The following is a 15,885-nucleotide window of genomic DNA, read 5'->3' on the forward strand; positions in this document are numbered from 1 at the left end:
TGGAATCTGGGCCCAGCCTCATGGCCCTTCCTCATCCTTTGAACAGGAAGTGAAGGTGTGGCCTTGAGTTCCAGCGTGTGGTGTTCACCATGCCTTGTCTCTCCTGACAGCCAGGGTAGCGCTGTTAATCCTGTTGTGTGGTGGTAACCAGATAAATACTCCTCAGCTGAGAGGGTCCCCCCACCTCCTCACCCCGCCCCTGCCTGACCCGATGTGTGGGCAGAGTCCTAGTAAAAAAAAAAAAAGAAAGGGCATGTGGCCATAGCACATCAGCCTAGCTGCATGTCCTTGAAAACAGAAGCTAGCAAATGGGATGTGAGACCAAGGATATTCTAAAAGATGTTTTAAACCTGGACTCAACAGACCTTTTCTGTGGAGGTCAGATAGAAACTATGTTAGGCTTTGCCGCCATGCAGGGTCTCTATTTTGTCTCCTCATCCTCCTTCAGTGACCCTTCCCAACCCTCAAAAGAAAGAAAAAGCCCTCTAGCTCCCAGGCTGTACAGAAACAGACTCTAAGGCCAGAGTTTGCTAATGCCTGTTTTAAATTTTGGTCATGAAGAAACTGAGCCAAGATGGATGGCTGAGGTTTTTGTGCTGTTTGGGAGATAACGTGTTTTCCGCAAGCACAGTAGGAGGGGATGTGAGTGGGAGCTTCAGGATTCCTTTAGGCTCTGATCCTGGTGTGCCTTTGCTAGCCGGATGCCCTCAGCAGAATCCCCAGACCCTTTCTGGGCCTTGTCTAGTCAGAACTGGCAGCTTATAATAAACAAGGTACTGCTGCAGCGTCCAGCAGTGCATAGGAGTGAAGGAGGACGCACTCCATCCCTCACCCTCTTGATTTCCCTGGCTGTAGTTTTCAGGCTGATCCCTGCTGGCCTGACCCACAGAGATGGAGAGTAGCAGAGCCAGTGGGATGGATTTCTGTCTGTAAAGGTGTTTTGAAGCATGCCACAAATTTCTAGGCAGGTTGAGCAGATGATTTCAGAATATTTCTTCCTGAGGTTGGGTCTCTGTGTTTCAAGGCACTCACTCGTCCCTTCTGGTTTGGTGGTGTTCACCCTGGTTCTCATCTCAGGGGAGTCAGTGCTACTGTTCTGCCTTGGTTTCAGAGTTGGCCCCTACTGTCACCTCTGGCTCCTCCACAGCCTTGGTGTCGGTGTTTGTGACTTTAAGGGGCTCACCTTGAGGTGATAAAATGGCAGGGCGGGAGCCCTGGAATATGGCCTGCTTTCTCAGTTCATCACTGCAGCCTCCTCCAGAGCTTCCCCCTGTGTGCCTTGGTTTCCACCCTGGCAGAGCCGGGCTGTGCTGCTCACAAGAAAGACCCTCAGGAAGCTGCAAGCCCTGCCCCCTGACATAAACTGTAGGCGCCGGGTTACGGGGAGTTCACGGTTGTTTTATAGTCTGCACATCAGAGTGTTAAGTGTTAGCAGAGAATTTCATATTTACTACACATGCATTTAGAACAGATGTTTACATGTGTTTTGTCCGTGAAGCTGGTTAAACTGTTGGGAAAGTATTTTAACTCAAGTTCTATTTATATACAAATCAGCAAACATAAATTAAAGGCCCCCAGACTAATCCGTCACAGGGCCTTCAGTCAAAAGATTAGTTTCCTTCCTTTTGCTGCCTCAAGATAACAGTTTGATTCTCTATTATCAATTCAGCCAGTTGCCTGTTTCCGGTTTCCTGCTCTGTGTATTTTGCATGTCACTCTTGGGAAATGATTTATTTATTTTTTCAAGCCAAGGCACATATGGGGCCTCCACCCTACTGTATTCTTTTGTTTTGAGTTAGAATTCTTTAAAAAGAAAAAAAAAAAAAACCTCAAGAATTGGGCTTTAATGGATAAGTTGTTAAAATTAGTATAAATTAAGTCTTGTGACTTTTGGCTTGTTTGGGTCATGTTGAAATAATGTTATAATTATACCCTTCTGTGTTTTTGTAGCGTCACTCTTATTGTATGGGCATGTGGTGGCAATTGTTCCCAAACAAAGCAGAAACAAAATTCTGTGAAACTACTTTTTAGATTAGCTTTTGGACCCCTTCTTATCTGAAAGACAATATCACAAAATTGCATTTTTATCATTTATCAGACCCCAAAGAACAGTTGCAGTTCAGTTTTCTTCATGAACAGTTGGAACCAGCAGTGGAAGCCACAAGACTTAACTTGAGAGCTTATTTGTTAGGCACTGGATGTTCAGCAAACGTTTATTGTGCATCCTCCACCCCCCAGTCTCCAAGCGCATGCTAAGGCTCTAAGCGGATATGGAGTTGGGTCCTTGGCCTGGATGCAGTTACAGACAGATAAGGAGATAGGACACAGGGTACATAATAAACAGAGGAGAGAGAGACTTCATCCCATCAAGTACATTCCTCTTAGAAGAACTAATCTTGACTTGGGTCTTAAAAGAAGTACTTTCCAGGTTAGAATGGTGTAAGCAAAGGTGGAGGAAAGGAATGTGCAAAGTGAGTGTTGAGAACATGATGAGTAAGGATCTTTTGGGTTGGATTTGAGCAGGGAGATGGGTGGGTATTGGGAAGGATCCCAGAGAAAGCAGGTGTCCTGCCAGAGGCTGCTTAGGACCCTTGAATGCCAGGCTTAGATTTGGACTGTCTTATAGATGGCTGGGGGACACTGAAGGTGCTGGTGCAGTGGTGCCTTTGAAACACCACTGTTTGGAGGAGACAATTCTGGCACTGATGTTTAAGAAGGGTAAGGATAGGAAAAGCACGAGGCAAGTGATTTCAGTAACTGTTGGATGATGGGGCCTGAACCCATCCTAACTATAGTGGGTTTTACCTTCCAAACACCCAAAAAATAAATTGCTGAGGTCATCCTCATGGCAGCTGTACTGCTTTGTAATATTTTTTGTTATTTTTTAACTTTCCATGTAGTTTCCCCAGCTAGGCTTTCAGTTCATCAAGGGCAAGTCTTGCGTAGAGAGTTCTGCATGAAGTATGCACTTTGTAAATATTGCAGCTTATTAATACTCTCCACTTCAGATGAGTCTTTACTCAGCTTGCTCTACAGTATTGTTGATTTAAGTAGCTACCTGTGGGATGTATTCATGGAATGATTGTCTTGTCTCCTTTTGATTTCTGCTTCCATTCTGTACCTCATTTCCTTCTCTGAACCCAAGTCTATACCTAACTTGACTGTGTGTTTATATAGAGAAAAATTACATGGTTGCCAACTCTTGCTTAAGATAGGTGACTATCTTAGCATATCTGAGGAAGATCCTGATAGAAAACACTAGGTTACACCAACAGGTTCTGACTGTTTGAAAAGTAGAAGAAAGATTTTCCTTCTTTCAGTCAGGTATAAATTCAGTCATTGAGAGAATAATAAATGGAGGCATTTGTCAGTCCTTGTTTCTGTGTTTCCCTTATTTTTCCATCCAGAGATGGTTTCATGCCTCCAGGCCTTTCTTCATCCCTGGCTGCCATCCGTCCCTTTCCATAGCTAGAGCTGAAGCATATGGTGAATATGGTTATGTTTAGCTTTCTGTACAGAGGGTGTTGTGGAAAGATACTGTACAATCATTTCCATAACACAATGCCCTTCTGTTCGTCAAAGCTATTTCTATAACCTGTAGCTTAACTCGTGCTAACACAGTGTTCATTTTTCCAGTTAGAGTCAGTTCTCTAGAGTAAGTTAGTTTTAAAAAGTGTTCCAGCCTTCCAATACTGATCATAGTTATTCCCTAAAAAGAAAGTCAGTTATGTGCTTATAGAAGGCGATGATGAAGAGGATATTCGCAGCCCTTTGGTTGAAATTAAGCAGGTATGTTTCTCTGTTCTACATATCTCATCCTCTTTCTATGAGACGTCTTCTGAAAATTTCAGATTAGGCTATAGTCCATGGGGTCACAAAGAGTTGGACATGACTGAGCAGCTAAGCACGTACATACACACACACACACACACACACACACACACACATCAAAAACAAAAGACAATGCGTCTAGATAGCAGAGGAAAAGATCCTAATCCTTCTTAACCTAAACAGTGGAAGAGATAGAGTGACACCTCAGGACACCCAGTACAGTCAGTGTCACTGGTGGCTGATGACACTGAACAGCCCACCACCCCCCCCAAGCCTCGGGCTTTGCTGGAGAGCACTCTGGTGTCCCACATCCCTGACCAAGTTAGTCTTCTGAGTTAGTGAGCTTTGAGAAAGTGTAAATTATTGTTCAGAGGCATGATAGTGTCATCTTGTAGAATTCTATTTTCAGGAAAGAGCACCATGCTAGAAAGTCAATGTAATTCACCCCTTCCAATCAGAGGCCAATGCAAATGTTGTTACTCACTCAAGGTTGGGTTTCTTATTTGCTTCCCAGTGGTCCTCACTGACCTGGTGGTTGGCTAGTTCCTGTCTGAGCCTGTGGAGCTAAGAAGACTTAGCTGGTTGGATCTTCGTGTTTGGAACTGCTTTTCAGTTATAGGTTCTCAGGGTTCCACAATAGAATTTGTGGTCCTGGCAAACTTATTTTTGAGAGCAGCCTTACAAGTCCTTTCTGACTGCCAACCCCTGCACCTACACACTGACCACCTCACCACTCTCTCCCTCCGAGGGCTAGGGCTTCATTTTGCCCTTTCCTCACGTGGTTCCCCACTTTTCTTGTATCTGAGGGTTGCACCTCTGATATGTTTGTTGTTTAGTCACTCTTTTGTGACCCCATGGACTGTAGCCTGCTAGATTCCTGTCCATGGGATTCTCCAGGCAAGAATACTGGAGTGGCTTGTCGTGCCGTCCTCCAGGGCATCTTCCCGACCCGGGGATTAAAGATCCCCAGTTAATGCTTCTGGACTGCTGTTGCTGTGGCTACTTCAAGTCCGAACTTGTATTGGTAGGTGTTCGGTGATATTTAGGTCTCCAAGAGGTGGTCAAGTCTTCAGGTACCATCTTGGGTTTCAATCTGTGCACCACATTGTGACCGTCATGCAAAAAGGGATCAGTGAGGAGTGTTCAGACCTGAAGGCTTTTATGTGAAGGACTGAGGAAATCTATTTTCCATAGCATCAGAGGTGGAGCAGGCTTCCTCGGCAGGCCACAGAGCCATCTAGTCTTGATGGAGACGGCACCCCAACAGTTGGAGCTGCTCAGTGATGGAGTGGACCCTTTAAAAAAGTATAAACTTGGATTACGATGGTGAGATGAGGGTGATTCATAGTATTATCATTGAAACGTGTTTTTTTGAATATTGTGGTAGAGGCATCATTGAGTAGTGATTGAGAACTGGGCTCTGGAGCCAGCCTGCCTTGGAGAGTTAATAGGTCCCACGTCATGGAATAGTTAGGGGAATAAAGTACACAGATCGGTACCAGGGATACAGTAAGTATGTGGTGAATGGTATTGTTATTTTAAAGAGAAAGAACAAGTTGTTTTCTTTCTGTACAACTATTAGCCTCCTGCTCTACTGTATACACCGGAGAAGGCACTGGCGACCCACTCCAGTACTCTTGCCTGGAAACTCCCATAGACGGAGGAGCCTGGTAGGCTGCAGTCCATGGGGTCGCTAAGAGTCAGACACGACTGAGCAACTTCACTTTGAGTTTTCACTTTCATGCATTGGAGAAGGAAATGGCAACCCACTCCAGTGTTCTTGCCTGGAGAATCCCAGGGACGGGGGAGCCTGGTAGGCTGCCGTCTGTGGGGTCGCACAGAGTCGAACACGACTGACGTGACTTAGCAGCTACTGTATATACACAGTTCCCCCTTTAAAAAAAAAAAATTAAATAGCTGGTTCAGGTGCAGTAGAAGGGAGTTTTTGCTTTTGAAAAGAAGTTGACTCAGGGACTGCCCCGATGGTCCAGTGATTTAGACTTTGCCTTCCAATGCAGGGGGTGTGGGTTTGATCCCTGGCCAATAAAAAAATAAAACAGAAGCAATACTGTAACAAATTCAGTAAAGATTTAAAGAAAGAAAAGAAAGTTGACTCAGATGACTTGCAAGGCCTTGTTCTACCCTGAGATATGATTCCATGATCCTTGGGAAGGTACTTGAATGGTTGGGGTTGTTGAACAGACTACTTTGCTGGGAAAGGGAGAGGGTGAGAGAAAAGTGTGAGAGTTAGAACATGACAGGCACTTTGATGTCCTCTCATTGAATGCCAGACCCACCTTTAGGTGAGTCCCTCTGCGTAAGCATAAGGCTGGAGGTGAAGGGCAAGCATGGCTGAAATACATTCACAGGGAGCAGCTATGGGGTACCTGTTCCTTTCAGACACCACTGCTGAGTTTGGGGCAGAGATGGATGGGAATTTGCCACAATGTCAGGCTCCTCAGGGTGAATTCTTAGGCGGAGATACAGGCGTGATTTGGATTGATTAACAGCAGTATGTGGCCCTGAAAGGGCAAAGATGGGTGCAGATGGCATGGGGGACAGAAATGCCCATGTCACACTGACCACCACTAAGCCCACTGCCTGTCCTACCCTGCCAGAAAGTGGCAGCTCTTTGTGAAATTGAATGAGCCTGAGGGCAGGGAGTTTCTTTTGCCATCAGCCAACAAGCACACTATCCAGGTCAAAAAGCCTTTGACCTGGGCAAAGGGAATAAATGAATAGTACCCCTGCTGGGGTGTCCTAGTGTCAGCTTCAGTTGGTGTAAGCCCAGAGGTCTAACCCAGGATTTCTCCTGGTTAGTTCCTTGTTGCAGGGTCTGCCCTGTGCCCTGGAAGATGTTTAACAGCATCTCTTTACTTCCACCCACTCGATTCCCAACATCACCTTATGTGCTCTCAGGAGCAGAGTGGCCCCCAGTTGAGAACCGCTGGTCTAAATAAGCAGATCAAGTGGAGCTTATAAGTGCTCCCTTTTCCAGAGCTGCTCCTATTTGTAGAACTAGAAGTAGGCGCTCTTTTTCTCTGGTGCTCTGGCTGCCTCCTTACTTAGCTCAGGCCCAGCAAAAGCAGTTTGAAGTAGGGAACATGCCTCTGAACTGTCTTCCATTGTCTGCCTCTAGGGCTCCCAGCTCCTCCTTGGGCAGGCATCTGGCCAGATCTACCCCGGCCTTGCTGGGTTGGGAGTGCAGGGGTGATGTCACTGCGCCTTCCCGGGAAGGGCAGAACAAAGGATGGAGTCCCCAAAGACAGGAGGCCTCATCCTCAGCTGGCCTGCTGGGGAGATTTTTTTCCCCCTCCCTTCCCCTCCTTCCGGCTTCAGAAATGTTTGTTGTTCACCAATTACTCCATTGTAAGAGGACACGCTAAGCCGGCCCGGCTCTGTGTCTCTCGGCTGAGCCCATTTCCTGCCCCTCATGTCGTAGGGCATTGGTTCTGGACCAGTCCCTGGATGGAATCTTCCATGCCTTTTCCAGTGAGTGGTGCAACCCTGAGGAACTTGAACCCTCTAGTTTTTCTAGCACGCTCACACCACGCAGAGCTTGCTCTTGAGGCTGGAGGCAGAGGAGAGAGCGAGATGTGGGAGAGGGGGCTGGAGAGCAAGTTCTCCTTCTTTCTGTTTAGATTTGGTCTTGAACTTCTCTTTCTCCTCTTCTTTCCCCACTTCTTCCTGGAGGTCCTGGGGACCTCAGTCGCCCTGGAGAGCCTCCCCCTCACAGAGCCTCAGCCTCGTCTCTTTCCGCTCAGCTCCCTCTGTTCCATCCCCCTGTGGCCTCATTGTTTGCATCTTCCCAAGGACAAGGGTTGGGGTTGGGCTCTGACTCCTTGGGACAGGGTGCTGTAGGGGTGGCTGACTGTCTCTGGAAGGAGATCCTCAGAGTCTCCTCGTAAAGGAACCTCTTCGTTCAGAACCTGAAAGCAGCCGGAGGTGTTTCTATAAGGTGAGATTCACCTGAAGGAGTGACAGTTGGCTGGGGGCACATGTGGTACTTGTTGATACAGGAATAACTTTATTCAAGCAGGTTTTCATTTCCATCTTGTTCCCGTGAGAGGCTGGGTGTGGTAGTGACATGGAGCCCCAGACCCTTTAATTACAGCCTAAGATACTATCAAGGGCTTTATTAAAGACATTTCCAACCATGTAGCACATAAAAGATATATAATTTAGAAAGAAATTAGCTGACCCTGAACACCTCTGAGCCACAAGTCACTCTACATCTGTGGCATGCCCCGAGGGGAAGCCTCATGTGTCTGTGTGCTCTGCTCTGGACCTGCTCTTTCAGAACAGCCAACCTAAGGCCAAAAAATGCAGCTCCCTTGTCCCTGTTGTAAAGATACCAGCCATCAGGATGATTATGTGATTAATAATGCATGGGGTCTTTTCTCTGCCACCAATCATGATGTTATTGGCGCAGCTCCTTTTTCAGTCTCCACTCTGGCCCTCGCTGCCTTTTTCCTTGTTCTGTCAGTCCTGCCCTCTTTGATCTTTTGTCTGTTTTCAGTAGGCCTTTGTCGTGGGGGAAGGCCCTCTTTTCCTCTGGTGGGCTGTTCTCTCGGGAGATTGGGTCCAGGCAAGCTGTTGGCTGTGCAGGTGGGCAGCTATCTTGGAAGGTGCCCCGGTGGCCTCACCTGCCTGGTTGGCAGCAGTAAACGCTCATCTCTTGTCTCTGTCTCAGATGGTAAAGAATCGGCCTGCAGTGCAAAAGACCCGGGCTTAATCCCTGGGTCAGGAAGATCCCCTGGAGAAGGAAATGGCAACCCACTCCAGTATTCTTGCCTGGAGAATCCCGTGGACAGAGGAGCCTGGTGGGCTACAGTCCATGGGGTTGCAAAGAGTCGGACACGACTGAGTGATTCACACAGACTTGTCTCTGTCTAGCTTCCTCCCTGTGGTGGGTGGAGGCCTTAGCAGAACCTTCCAGGCAGATATTCCCAGGGCCCCCTGACCATCCTAGGAACCCAGAACATCCAGGCCACCAAGTACACGCCCCATCAGCAAGGCTGCTTTTTACTTGCCACTTGGTGGTGCAGAAATACATAAAACGTTGTTGGAGTCTCCTCCCTTTCTTGTAGTTTCTTCTTGGTGGGCTTGGGCCTCACACAGGAAAGAGGAAGTCTTGGGTCCTTTCAGGACAAATTCATGCTGTTGGCGGTGGGGTGAGTATGTGATTAAAGGATAGCTTGGTAGAGGACAGTTGGCGTTTGAGTTAGTGGGCCTGGGCACACTCTGTGGCTCTCTGCTGAGCTTGGTAGAGAACAGTCAAGGAGTTTGAATCAGTGGCCTGGGCACACTCCATGGCTCTCCATTGAAGATCTGCAATGGCCTGCGTTTAAAACACTCTGCAGAGCAAGGAGATGGGAAGCCTGTTTGTATGGGGTGCGAAGGGCCTGTTCTAGGCAGTTGGGTCTAGAGTTTCTGGCTTTGGCTTGGACAGACTGATCACTGAGGCTTGGAAAGCTTAATCCTGTTTCCTTGATGATTTAGATGTACAGCCACCCCACTTTAGACTGTAAACCAGCAGTGGTGTTTTCCACGAACGCACAAGCTTCCACGAAAGCTTGGAAATGATGGTCGTCCACTCTATGGAAGGGGACACTGAGCCCAGGGTCTCAGAACGTATTTGACCAAGTCTCCTCAGGCCCATGCCCTGCTCTCCCAGGGCTTGGCCAGCGCTCCTTGTACTCTGCCACACTGCCCACCATCTTCTCTGTTGTTCACTGAACATCCAGCTAAGCAGGCAAAAGGGTCATAGTAGATCAAGGTCACAGGTGAGTTTGTCCTGTCAGGTGATGCCTGACCCTTTGTACATGAAGAAGCAGTTGCTGGCCGTCTGCTGAGTTTTCCTGCCCCATGTCCTTCTGCACAGAGTGCTTCTCCTGCACTTGCCTTAGAGGAGTGATTGCTGTGACACACACATTAGAAACTTCGCCAGCCAAGTATATACTATCAGGCGGGACTGCCCACTGTGGCCTTCCATATCCTGCTGCCTCCTCAGCAGAGGTGGAGAAAATGAAGTGAGTGCAAGCAAAGGATGCTCTGCCGGTGGTTATGCTTAGGGGCTCAGACAGTCAAGGGTTGTCCAGTTCTTCTGTTCCCGAGTTGTTGACTTTGAGGTTCATTACAGTTGAGCTTTGCTCTTCTTCCTTTGGCTGGCATCTCATGCCCCTCACCCACCACCCCCAGGCTGTGATTGGTGGTAAAGCAAGTTCTCCTCTGCTTACAGATGAACGTGAAGCTGTGCAAAAGAAGACCTTCACCAAGTGGGTCAACTCCCACCTTGCCCGGGTGTCCTGCCGGATCACAGATCTGTACACTGACCTTCGGGATGGACGGATGCTCATCAAGCTACTGGAGGTCCTCTCTGGAGAGAGACTGGTAAGGGGGGTGGTGGGTGGCGGCTGTGAAGTGTCTTGTACCATAGGTGGGGAAATGTTTTTGAAAAATCAAGTCTGGGCTTGTCTCTTGCAGATTTATGTGGTTAATGACTGATACTTGTGAGGTACAGAGACTTGATGAGTGTGATGAGCACGGTGGGGAAAGCTCCAGGGTAGTTTTGAATCTGGATGATTTTCTTGAACTGTAATGAAGTGGCCTTGTTCTGGTTATTGGCAAAGTTACTGTCTTTGGTCAGAAAGATCCTGGCTGGTGTCCCCTGTTAAACAGCATGATGCCGGAAATTTAAGGACCAGTCTTGGGCGCTGGCCTCCGGGATGAATCTGTATCCCTTGAGATCATGGAATAATTCTAAGCTTGGGTTTTAGTGATTCTTTGGAAAATCTGAGGTGCCATTTTAAGGTAGCAGGAACTGAGTTCAGTAGTGTCTGGCGTTTTTTTGTTTCTTCCACACACACTTTTTATTCTGGGCTGGAGGGAGAGGCTGGTGTTTTGTCTCCTTGGAAACGTGGAGCTTCTGATGAACTCACCCAGCCTTTTTGGGCAGAGGAGTTGTCAGCCTATTGTGAAAATGTTCTCCCCATTCTGTTTGCCCAGAGCTGCCACCGCTGTCTCTGATGTGACTTTTGTTTGTGAACCTTAGACCCCAAAATCTTAATGCAGTCACTGTAACTGGCCCAACAGGTTTTGTCTGGCCTTGGTGTAGAGATGGATGCCGTCTTCTACCAGAGCATAGACAGTTCCATAGGTGGCAGTGGGGCCAAGCCAAAGGCTGACGCCCAGGGATCGAGCCCACATCTGCAGTGACATCACCAGGAAAATATGATGCTGGTGGTTGGCAGGGCTGCCAGAAAGCCTTATTTTTAACTTGATCTCCACCCTGCAACTTGACAGCCACAGTGGGTCTGTATGCAGACCAACCCACACACCTCTAACCATAGGCAGAGGTTGTCCCCTGTTCTAACATTATCCCACAGACAGAACTGCCTCTTTGAGCCCGGGTAGTAATAGTCAGGTTTCTGTCTCCTGAGCCCTCCGTTCAGGAACAGGGTCCCCAGAAGAGAGCAAGCACTGTCTCTTCTTCAGCACCTCTGGTCCATGTTCTTTGTTCCTGAGCATGCATGTCTTGCTGCCTCATTTTCTTTGAGGTTATGGGTCAAACTGGACGAAACAAACAGACAAAGGAGTCTCCTGCCTCCATGGCCATGATGCCTCCTTGAAGGCAGTCTGTGAGGTGGGAGTAGGGGCAGTGGGTTCACACGGGGAGGACTGGTCATTTAGTGCATTTTGGTTTGTTTTTTGACAGTCTAGACCAGAAATATTGTGATATGCACCTTTAAATATAATTTTTGTAACCAGAGTTTCTCACCAACACCACCCCCTTTTCCCTCTTAAATGTTCAACTGAGTGTAATTGTCTGTTGATTTGGGGTAGGGGGAATGATGTTCTGAAAGTAGCTAAAAAAATCATTAAAGGTTATGTGAAAATTAGTTTGAACATTTATTTTTGCCCCAGTATGGTCTCATGGGGAGTAAATGGTTCACCCTGGAAGGCCTGTAGTTCTTTTATACCAAGAAGATTGTTGTCTGTGATAATGTCCACATAATAAATGGGGTCAAGCCCATTGCCCTTCATTCTGAACAGGGCAACAAAAATATGAGAAGAAGAAAACAGCCAACAAAGCATAATTCTTGGTTGTTTGTAGAAACCTCCCACTCCTGTCTTTATTTGCTGCCAGCAGGATATATATTTCCTTTTTTTTTTTTTTTTTTTTGCAGTGTCCTAGAGGCCTGGGGGAGTAGGGGAGCAGGGGTGGAGGAACACGAGGGGGCTGCTGTCTGCGTCCTCTCAGGCAGTCACGGGCAGAGATTGTCTTTAGCAGTGCCCTGCCACTTCGTAAAACCCCGAGTGCCTTGGCTTCTTTTACTATCCATTCCTCCCAGCCAACTCTGACTGTTGGTTGCAGAGTCTTATCGGTCTTCTTATTCCAAAAGTGAGGATACCATGGGGAGTTCCCTGGTGGTCCGGGTGGCAGGACTCTGAGCTCTCACTAATGAGAGCGCTGGTTCCATCCCTGGTCAGGGAGCTGAGATCCTACAGACTGTACCACAGGGCAAAAAAAAAAAAAAAAGAATGTTAAACAAAAGTAAGGATACTATAGATAGGCTTCCCTAGTGGCTCAGATGATTTAGAATCTGCCAGCATGCAGGAGACCCAGGTTTGATCCCTTGGTTGTGAAGATCCTCTGGAGAAGGGCATGGCAACCCTCTCCAGTTTTCTTGCCAAGAGAATTCCATGGATAGAGGATCCTGGTGGGCTACAGTCCATGGGATCAGGAAAGAGTCAGACATGACTGAGTGACTAACACCATAGAAAGAGCGAGCTACAGCTCTTATTCATTTGTACTGGAGATTTTGGGCTCTTTTGGCCCTGTGGCTTATCTGGAGTCTTCTGGAAAAGACACAGACCACACTCTGCTGTTGGCCACAGATGCTGCCAGGGACTTACATTAGAGATGCTCCCCAAGGAAGATAAGATTCATCCATGAGGGGTTGCCCCAAATGATTCTTGAATCTTCAGATTCCAGAATGAGCGCTATTGCTAGAACTTCCAGGCCTAGGTAAATTAATGTCCACAGATAAATGTGTCTCATCAGATAACATTCAGTCAGCTCTGGGCTTTCTGCACCAGTGATCCAAATCCCTGGGCTACACAAACATTTGCACTCCATCTGCAGCTGTGTCTCCGGCGGCATTTCAGCACAAGCACGCACCACCAACTTGGCAGTGTGTAGGAGATAGATGTTTGAGGGACTGGAGTATCTAAATTTATTTTATTAGCAGATTCTTGGAGCCAGCTCATCCTTCTTCACAGAGGAGGAAGTTTTTCTTGATTTTTACTGTACCAAGTTCAAAAAAACAGATTCACTTAATGATCCACATCATTTCACCCTAACCCCACCCTGCATTTCTACTTAATAAAATCTGGGTTAGATTTGAGCAGGTTTGGGGTTAGATGTTGGAGTTATCAAGACACTTGATTCTTAAGTACTGTAGAACATGAGAAGGCAGGAATCTCCCCCACCCACCCCTAGTCATGACTTGGGTTGGCTCCATGTCGCTGTCTTTGCCTCAAGGTGTGTTAGCTCATGAGGCAGTGAGGAATCTGAGGCTGAGCCCGGACGCTGCTGCAGACTGGGATTGGGTTGATGACAAAACCGTTCCTTTCCAGTGTGTTACTCTGAAATTACCATGGACTATAACTTCATAAATATCTGACTTTAAAGTTCCAGAAAGAATATAGACCGCCTCTTACATATATACAATGGAATATTACTCATCCCATTATAAAGGATGAAATAATGCCGTTTGCAGCAACATGGATGGACCTGGAGAGTGTCATACTGAGTGAAGTCAGTCAGACAGAGAAGGAGGAATATCCTATGACATCCCTTATATAAGGAATCTGAAAGGAAATGGTACAAATGAACTTACAAAATAGAAGGAGACTCACAGACTTAGAAAACTAACTTATGGTTGTCAGGGAGAAGGGACAGTTAGGGAGTTTGGGACGGACATGTACACACTGCTGTATTTTAAATGGATAACCAACAAGGACCTCCTGTATAGCACGTGGAACTCTGCTCAGTGTTATGTGGCAGCCTGGATAGGAGGGGTATTTGGGGGAGAATGGATACATGGATATGTATGGCTGAGTCCCTTCACTGTTCATCTGAAACTATCACAGCATTGTTTATCAGCTGTACCCTAATATGAAACAGAAAGATAAAATATAAAGAAGGCCCCCCAAAAGAATATAGACCGCCTTTGACTTTGGCGTCAACCGACCAGATAGAAGCGGTGAGCACAGAACTGTGCTGGTCACTTTGCCATTAGTTGCAGGTCCCAAAGCCAGATTAGAAATGGGACATGAAGGGTTAGGGTTGCATGACCCACTGATATTTGGAAGGACTGAGGCCTCTGGACTTTGGGAGTGAAGTAGAGCCCACAGGTCCTCATCCAAGTTAGAAGCTGGCCTGTGCCCCCTTCCCTCTGTGGGCCTCAGCGTGAAGACTGGTTCTGTGTGAGATGGTTTCCTGCCTTGCTCCTGCCAGACTGAGCCCTCTTCTCTGACCGAGAGGACAAGGTTTTCTGAACACCTCTACTCTCCCGCAGCTCCCACCATTACCAATAACAGGTATCACTGATTTCTGCTGTCCTGTTATTTTCCTAATATTCTGTCTTCTTATTCTGTTAATCAGTCTCAAAGAAGACAAAGCAACAAAAACAGGATTTTTTTTTTTTTCTTTTTTTTTAACCACCGTTACTTCCAAAACAGGCTGAACTAGGTGGAGAAGATAGACTTACCGTGAGATTTGCTAAGCCTTAAATAAATCCCATGTTGAACTACCCTGAGTGCATTTTATATAAAATCTTTGTTAGGAGAGCCGTGCTGGCATGTATTGTTGTAGAGATGGGATTTTATGGACTGGCCACAGAACCTGCCTGTTTTTTATATCTCTTGTGAGGGAGCATTTGCTTTTGTTCTAACAACCAGCCAGAGAAGAATGTCCCTGTTAAATTCAGGTCTAATTGCACAAATACAAAAAATGAACTAATAGTAACAGGTAATAGTAATACCATGTGATAAAAAGCTGAAAGAATGGCCCCAAAGCACTAGAGTTCAGAAGAGGAAGTGGGCCTTCTGGATGGAGTGTCAAGAAACCCTACCCATTGGGTGGGGTTGCAACTGGATTCAAGAGGAGAGGCTCAGGTGTGGATGGCCATAGAATAGAGGGGCCGTGTGTCAGCGTGAGGAAGAGTGAAGAGAGCACTTGGGGTGGCCGTCAGGAGGAAGCTGGTGTAGGGAGAGCATCCTGGCTAAAGTGGAGTTTGCTTTCAGAAGGAGTGATGACAGTCAGTCACTTTCAGTGTTTGCTGTTATACACATAATCTGTTTAATTCTCAGTCTAATGAAGTGGACAACTTACACTTTAGAGAAGAAGCAGTATCACCACTGAGGAATATAACTTAGATTCCAGCCACTCTCCTGTATGTTGGGCCCCTCATTTCTCATTGAGCCCTACTGAAGGAGAAGATTGTCCTGGGGAATGGGTCCCCACCAGGAAGGAAATGGGCAGGAATTAATGAGATGCGGTATGTTGTTTCCCCTTTAATTTTAATTGGACAAGAATCATTTTATACTCTTCTTAAAACTGAAGAGTGTGATGTGTAGGGAGGTGTTTGGGGACTTAATGTGAAATAAGTTTGACTGTTGTATCAGACGAGATTTTGGAATTAGTGTTTCCGTCCTCCTCTGTGTATTAAGTAGAGGCATGCATATGTGTGTAGCAAGCATTGATTTTTGATTAAAAGGCAAAGACATAAGCAAGTCTCCGTCACTCTGGCACACTGACCTGTAGTGTCTTTTTCTCTATTTCTTCTACACCTGAATGAGAGATGAGCAGGCACTTTAGAATTTGCTTTGTGTGCTAGTGAGTCGTTTCCCCTCCAGCTTACAGACTGTGTTTATAGCTGGAAGGGACTAGGGGCCCCAAAGCTAGATCCCTTGATTTCACAGATGCTGTAACAGTAAGCAACCAGCAAAGCCATCCAGCTGGTGTTCGGCAGTCAGCTTCTCCCA

The 15,885-nt window shown here is 46.8% G+C and overlaps 1 protein-coding gene across 10 annotated transcripts in view; it reads left to right on the forward strand.

The window, feature by feature from the left end:
- The window catches only part of SPTBN1 (spectrin beta, non-erythrocytic 1), a 213,086-nt gene that overhangs the window by 134,047 nt on the left and 63,154 nt on the right, over positions 1 to 15,885 (forward strand). For all 10 annotated transcript variants that reach the window (XM_005212632.3, XM_059891290.1, XM_024998775.2 and 7 more), the window contains one exon: positions 10,073 to 10,224. In XM_005212632.3, coding sequence (XP_005212689.1) covers positions 10,073 to 10,224 — 152 coding nt within the window. The remainder of the gene's footprint in view (positions 1 to 10,072; positions 10,225 to 15,885) is intronic.

Source organism: Bos taurus, chromosome 11 (assembly GCF_002263795.3).
Source record: "Bos taurus isolate L1 Dominette 01449 registration number 42190680 breed Hereford chromosome 11, ARS-UCD2.0, whole genome shotgun sequence".
Classification (NCBI taxonomy): domain Eukaryota; kingdom Metazoa; phylum Chordata; class Mammalia; order Artiodactyla; family Bovidae; genus Bos; species Bos taurus.